This window comes from Lathyrus oleraceus, chromosome 3 (assembly GCF_024323335.1).
Source record: "Lathyrus oleraceus cultivar Zhongwan6 chromosome 3, CAAS_Psat_ZW6_1.0, whole genome shotgun sequence".
NCBI classification, from domain to species: domain Eukaryota; kingdom Viridiplantae; phylum Streptophyta; class Magnoliopsida; order Fabales; family Fabaceae; genus Lathyrus; species Lathyrus oleraceus.
In genome coordinates this window covers 520416067-520423985 of record NC_066581.1, presented here as the reverse complement: position 1 = coordinate 520423985, position 7919 = coordinate 520416067, and the positions used below count along the sequence as shown (strand labels likewise).

General features: G+C 32.4%; 1 protein-coding gene across 1 annotated transcript; it reads left to right on the top strand.

Annotated features, from left to right (window-relative positions):
• The first annotated feature begins 3269 nt into the window (after positions 1–3269).
• Positions 3270–7070, top strand: LOC127128611 (EID1-like F-box protein 2). The gene is made up of 3 exons (XM_051057977.1): positions 3270–3508; positions 5336–6128; positions 6797–7070. The coding sequence occupies exon 2, from the start codon at positions 5354–5356 to the stop codon at positions 6119–6121; it is 768 nt and encodes a 255-aa protein (XP_050913934.1). The 5' UTR covers positions 3270–3508; positions 5336–5353; the 3' UTR covers positions 6122–6128; positions 6797–7070.
• Positions 7071–7919: the final 849 nt, after the last annotated feature.

Genomic DNA, 7919 nt, shown 5'->3' with positions numbered 1-7919 from the left:
AAAAAAGAAAAAAGAAATTTAAATGCAACGGTTATGAGAGGTGGCGCGTTCTGATTGGCCAGGGAATTTGAATTTCCCTCTGAAGTGTGCGAAGAGCTTCGTCTTAACCTCCGAATTGTTGATTTTGCAGGTTCATGAACTTGAAGTTTTAAGCTCAAACACCAAACATGCAAGCTTCTACTTCATTCATCGTTCATGTCCCTTTGCATCAGAGCAATTAATTTGCTCTGAGTAGAGAGAATTTACTCAAACACGTGAAGAACCCTAGTTCTTCAAAGTTAAATTAAATGACCAAATCAAAAGATAAATCAAAGGTAAATGATGACTTTTGATCAGTGGAACAACACAAAGAGAATGATAACTTGTTTGAAGTGTAATTTTACTCGTAACTACCTTGTCCAAATCGAGGTCAAAGGTTGAGGATGGTGAAAATGGTCAGATCAATTCAGGCAGTCTCAAAGCTTGGTTCCAGTTGGAGAAGGTTCAGAGGATGCCAATGAAGCTTTCTGGGCAAAGAAACTCGAAGATAAAGGCTTGAATCAATGGAACCGTTAGCTGGTTTTTTAGGTGCTTTTGAGTTTCGATGAGATATGGCTTTCTTGGCTATCGAAGCTTACAAATGAAGGAAAATCACTCCCCTATTTATAGGAAATGAAATGGGAAGCTTACACATATGGTTTGGATCTGAAAACGTGTGAGTTAGGGTTGAACTTTTGCAAATTCAAAATCGTGTGAAAACTCATGAGGAATGTGTGATTTGCTGATGAAATGAGGTTGTTTCTAGATTGTTTGCATGCATTTTAACATCAAGAAATGTGTGCACATGTGCAAGTGGTCCCAGAACAAAGAATGATCTGTAATTGCAAATTCCGGGTTCGTGCCAAAACAAAGTTCATGTCACCATGTTCATGCTTAGGCCAATTCCAATCCACTCGTGTGTTTTCCAATTTTCTTTAAGCCAAATGATCTCTTCATGGCCATGAATAATGCAAAAATAACCAAGTCCAAAGGATGTTTGAGGTGGAAATGGCATGCTTGGGAAGTTGGGATCGTGACCTGAAGTTTAGGCTGGGCAATTGGTCAAGCAACTTGAGTCATGTTGGGTCATTTTGAGGTCCCAAGTTGATGATACTATAACTTTTGATTTCCTTGTGAATTTTGAGCCAAATTTGGGCTAAATGAGCATTGACATAAGCTTAACAAGATACAAAAGGAATGAGATCAAAAGAGTACTTGAGCTGAAAATGGCAAGGATGGAAAGTGGTGATCATGGAAAGGTTTTGGCCCATTTTGGCAACTTGGTCCTTTGCACAAATGAGGTCCTTAATGATTGAATTGGTGTTTGACCCTTGAATAAAATTTGTAGAGGGGCTTAAAAGGAAATTTGGCTCAAAGAAGCTTGGCAATTGGATAAAAATTGAAGAAGTTATGGAGTTTGGACCAAAGGCATGACATACTTACAAATTAGGCCAAACCACACTTGTACCCCTTTGTGCAAACTTGATATTTTCTTGCATTTCAAGCCACAATGATGATAGAATAAGCATCCCTTGATGAAGACTTGATTATGGCTTGAGTGATTTTGAGAATAACTTGAAGATTGAGTGAAGTGGCATGGAAATAAACACATGAACCACCTTTGAATCATAATGAAGTAAACTTGCATTTCCTTTAACCAAAAGACCTTTGTCTTGCCTTGATTTGGAGCATGATCACCTATATGCACAACAAAACAACCAAGTACCATCTCTTATTGAAGTTAAGTTTAGTTGACAAGCAAAATCAAGATGAAACACTAATGTTAAGATACAAACCACAATGTGACCATGCTTGTGATCCAGTGACCAAATACAATGGTCGTGCATGATATGATTTGATGTATGCAAATGAATCTTTGCAAAAGGAAAAAGAAAAGGTAAATTTTGGGGCATGACAATAGGATAAGACTAAGTCAAGTCAATTTTTCATCTCCATACATCTTTATTTAATATAATAATGTTTTGTATGGATTAAAGCTTCATAAGTGAGAAAGATGAATATCCATGGAATTCAGGCGGTTAACACATGTAGGGAATGATGAGTTTTTTTCTTCAAAAATATTAATCCTATCAACGGAATAATACTAATAACGAATCTTGATTAAACCATTAATCACAAAACAAACACCAAATTAAGAATTCTAGAAATATCTTTTAAAGCGTGTTTTAACTTTGATCACAGACGTGGAAATACCACCGTCTCTACGAAGTTCACACGAGCACAAAGTGGAACGTGGTGCTAGCTGTTTACTGAGCATGACAACAATTATGATTAGTATGAGAAAGAATTCCTCTATTTATATAGAGAGCTTCTAAAACCTAAATGCTATTATTTTTCACTTTTCTAAAATAAGTTCAATCTTACTTATATTTAATCAAACTCTTTTAATAAAATAAAATAAAATATTAATTAAATTAAATCATATATAATTGGATTAGATATCACATTGATGGTGACTCTATCTTTTTGACTACTTGTTGGTGGTTATGACACGCTATGAACAAACTATGTTTTGCGAATGAAGTTGTATCTTCCTATATTTTGAAACTCATCATAGTGAATTATACTAATATGTCAGCTTAATATTTTCTCAAGCATAATTTGTCTCATCCAACGAGCACGATCACATGGAATACACACAAAGATAGTAATATGATTTTAAATGTTGATTGCAGTAACCTTGATAATCCTGACGTCTCGAATTTTGGTGGATTGATTCGAAATGTTGATGGTGTTTAGGTTCACAGTTTTGCGGATAATATTGATTATTCCAGCATCTTTCATGCTGAGTTGATAAAATTATATCATGATTTGTGTATGACCTGAGAACTTGATCAAAAACCTGATGTGATATTATGACTCCAACTCTACTATCAAACTTATTTTAGAGTCTATTGATGTTTAACATCATAATGTTGTGATTCTTCATAACATTAAAGATTTTTTCTTTAAAGAATAACGAGTTTAAATATTTCATTATATTAATCATCCTCACTCTCATGCTATCTTCAAATGAGATTTTATTTTTAAAATAAATTATTACTTTTTTTTTCTTGTAAAAAATATGGTGCTCCTTTCAAAATGGTATTTTACTAAAACAACCTTCCATTAAATTGTCATTTGTACTATGAAATTCTGATGTCACATGACACGTGTCGTCAAATAATTGGGCCACAATATTTGGATTACAACAAAGCAAATAACAAAGCTACGATCCAATGATTTGTACCAAATCTTTATGCAACTTGCAACAATCGCTGTTACTTTCTGCACTGTCGTTACTCATTCTCTCTTTACCTCCCTTATATGTTTCCACTTTTCTTGACCATTTTGCCCCTTCTATTTCGTGAAATTACCAAATCGTCTTGTTGATAACTTGTTATTTTCTCTCTCGATTGTTCCAATTGCACGCAGAAGTGAACTTTTCTAGGGTTTCGAAGTTGTGCTGAAACTCGTTAAATAAAGCAAGGTGATGCATACTCTCTCTCTCTCTAGAATTTGAAGTTGTTGTGATTCTTTGATTCATTTCACTCTAAATTCGATTCGATTTATTTTGGTTTATTTCTTCATTTGAGTTCTGTTTGGATTAAATATAGTGTTCAATTTAACGAGGAAAAGTGATTTTGAGGTGATGTGTGTTTAATCCGGGAAATTTCCCGGTGATCTATAATCTTGAAACTGGTTGATGTTGAACTTTTTCTGTTTATGGAAATTTTCAAAAATGTAACTTTTTTGTGTGTTGTGATAAATTACTGTCATTTATAGCAACTTGATCAATTTGGTCCTGTTTGGATTTATGTACCTGAGATTGCCTACCTACATAAGTAGTTATAAGACTGTTCAAAAGAGCTTATGGACATGTAACTAATTTGTTTTCAGCTTAGGGTCTCTTTGGATACAGTTTACTTGCAGCTTATAGCAGATGTGCTTATTAAAATAAGCGTTTATGAATAAGTTCGCATAAGATAAAATAAATTTAAGTTGTTTTTAGTTGTTTTCGTTAGCTATTTTGAAGAATTTATAAAAAATAAGTTTAAAAAAATTAATGAAAAATGTTATAAGCTGTTTTGATTAAGTCTCCCAATTAGTGTCATAAAATTTATGGTAGTAGATAAGCTCACATAAGCCCATCTAAACAGACCCTTATTTCTATAAGCTCTCTAATATGTTTGGTTTAGCTTTTGGAAGAGTCAAAAGCAATTCTAGAGGTGTAGAATTGATTTTGGAATGATTTTGAGGTGTTTGGTTCTGCTAAGTAGAATTGATTTTGTCTTCAGGATTGATTCTACTTCAAGCTACAATTTATAACTTTTACATTGAAATTTGTTGTTCAACTTACTTTTACATAAATGTATCCAAACATAAATCACTTTACATCAAATTCGCTTTTATAAGGAATCAGTTTTACGAAATCAATTCACTCAGAATCAATTCTCGTCACTGCAGAACCAAACACACTAAAATAGCTTATGAAAACAACTAGTAGCTTATATGAAAAAGAGTTTACTTTATTTTCTCTTTTATTTAGAATTAACTTATAGATAAACACTTATATAATAAGCCTTTAGTTCTATTGTTTATCCAAATATTACATTTATGTATGATTTGAAGGATCTGTGAATGTTCGAACACCTAGGTGCACGAATTCTGAAGACTTGTTATGTTGCTGAAAAAACTTGTAATGAGTTGAAGCCAAATTGACTGGATTTTCTAACTTAATATTGTAAGAGACTGCTTGGAAGCAAAATTTTGAACACGTAAGCAAATAAAAAGAAACCAATATGAAACCATACCAAACACGTATTTGGAGATTAATTGATTGTAACTAGTAAGGTCGAAGCAATTGAAGTTACTTTAAACTGGAAATCCACAACATACTTTGGTATGGGAAATTTTATTTTTATTTTTTTGAACTTTCTCTTGGATACACTAGGTTACAACCCTTTTAGTTGAATATTAAATTTTATTTGCTTATGAAAGTAAATATTTGTTTTGTTTTGTTTAGTATTTGTTAAATCAGTTGTTTTGAATTTTTCTAATTACTATGAAGTAGTGTTGTCAAATATCGGCCATGGAGGATTGTGGTGGTGGGTTTTTTCAACAACCGCCATGGCAATTTGTGAAGAATAGCGGTGCCATGTGGTAGATTTTTGGCTTTCTGCCATGCTCCACCATCGATAACACTGCTGTGAAGTATTTGTTTTAAAAAATTCAACGTTTAAGTTTTGTCAATTGGGTGAGTACCGAGATGTTTGCCAACTAAGAGTTTTTATAAACCAATATTTTTTTCTTTTAGTTTTGCTAGGTGAAGAAAATGATTATCACTAAGCAGTACCGATGCATACATTCAGCTAGCTGTCAATGCTCGAAAGGTCATTTAAGTGAAGATGCGATTTTCTTAGTGTTTCATAATTTAAAATGGAATCCAAAGCTGATTGCCACTCTGTCATGTGTGTGCAAATGGTTTGATGATCTTGCCAAGCGAGTTCTATGGAAAGAGTTTTGTGGAACAAGAGCTCCAAAGATGTTGTGTGATCTACAATCTACCGGGAGCCATGTTGTTGATGGGAACTGGAGGGCTTTAGGGAAGCTTCTTACATACTGTTCAGGATGCACAAAAGGTGGCTTGTTTAAAACTATTCAGAACCAGATCCCTGGTCACTTTGTATATCAGACTCGATTTTCTAGAACATCTGGGAAGAGCTTTCTTTTGCCACAATGCAGAACTGATGTTTTGTACGTGTCTGATCCTTGTGAGCATCTCGATCAAGGTGAAGAAGAAGATTTAGGATTCTTCCGCGGAGTTTTTAAGTCATTCGCAACTTCAAAGGTCCGAAAGATGCTTATTAGTAAAGGTGTTAAGCTCCATCAAACAGAAGTTTGCCCTTATTGTAAGGCGAAACTTTGGAGCATGCAGCAAGCAAAAATGATTCCTCAAAGTGCTAGTTGCAGGCTTGGTTCTTATGAAGATGGTATTGAATATTATGTGTGTCTAAATGGTCACATGATTGGGATATGTACCCTATTACCATTGTCTGATTCAGAAGAGGCGCCTGAGTTGGATGGAGTAACAGTTCAATGATTTTCAGGTATTTTAGTGTATCGGGAAAACTATAATAACTTTCTATCGTGTTTATGTTCCCCCATTTTCTTGATTTGTAACAAAAAGTTTTCCTTGAGAACCAAACCAATTGAGAATGCCATTAGGTGGAATTTAATCCAATCATATATGTCAATTGTTGATAGAATTAAGATTAATAATATTTGTGAAAGTTGGCTAGTGATTTTTACCCAAAAAGTAAAACTAGATATAGTCATGTAAAATCCCCAAGAGTAAGAAAGACCTCAAGCTATCTTCATAGCAGCCGATCATCCTTCATACATATAAGAAATTACATTATTTGGTTTTATATGCTAGGAATTGATCATCCAAAGTCAGTTTTGAAGATGGTTTCTGGCTTAGACAGTGCGACCAGACCACTGTCTTTTTTATGACTGTCTCCTAAGAACGCAGTTTTTTTTTGTCCGGGGTGTTCTGTTCTCTTATGTTTTACGCGTTCTCTGTATCTTTGTTTTGTTACCTTGTAACTGGCTTTAGTATTCATTGTACTTTTGTCTGTTTGAAATGTTAATGTTGCTTTGCTGTTTTAAAAGAAAAGCTATCTTCTGCTGTTTCAGTAAGAGGTTAATTGTATGTGTTATATGATTAAATTAGTTTGATGATTTAATCACACTTGTGTATTAAATGTTTCTGCAGCTGTCATCATTCTTTCTGAATCTGCTAAATTCCAGATTAAGATTATTTAGAAGAAATGTGAAGAAGGTGAAGAATACTCAGTCTAGGTGACTACCGACTAGGGTGTAGCATGATCCCTTATCTATCAGTATGTAAGAACAAACTAATGTAAAACAAATTTTACTCTGTAATTATTTCCTAAGGCTATGTTTGGAAGTTTTGGGAGGAGAGGTTAAAGCTTTGAAATAAAAGCAGTAAAAGAAAAATGAAGGAAGCATAGTGTCTTTGGTTTTCATAGTGCAGTGTTGTTTAATATGGTGGAACTCAAAAAAATTGAATTGGAGAAAGATTTTAGAAGGCGTAAATAATTCTTCCAATTTTTTCAATATTTTTATAATATTTAATAATCATAAATTTTTATTCTCAATCTCTTCAAAAATTGAAAATTCTCTCTTTTACTCTCTCAAAACCCTCTTATTCATAATATAAGTGAGAATTTTTTTTTTAAATAATCAGATTTTTTAAAAAAATTTCAAAAATACCCATTTTTTCCAAAAAATTATCAAAATGGGCAATTTTTGCCCTAGTTCTCTACATGGGCGCCACCCTAGTTGGCGCCTACCCTTAAAGGGTAGGGCAAGTCGCCACTAGGAGTGGCGCCTACCCTTAAATTTTTTTTTTTTTTTTTTTTAAATATGTTTTTTTTTATTTTTTTTAATTTTTTTTAATTTATGAATTTATATTTTTTATAAATTATATTAATTTATATTAACACATATATATAAATAAAATTATTTACAAGATATATATATATATATATATATATTATATATATATATATATATATATATATATATATATATATATATATATATATATATATATATATATATATATATATATATATTATATTTATATATATATTAATTTAATTTATAAGTAATTATTATTATTTAAAATTTTTTGGAAGAATTAGGGTTAATCATGTTAAGGTTAATTTATCAATTATAATTAGGATTTATTGATCGGTTATAATTAGAGTTTGGTAGTTATGACCTAATTGAAACCCTAATTTCCCATAAGATTAATTAATCAAGTGCGACACTAATTAGGGTTAAGTAGACTGGTGTACAACCCAGATCTT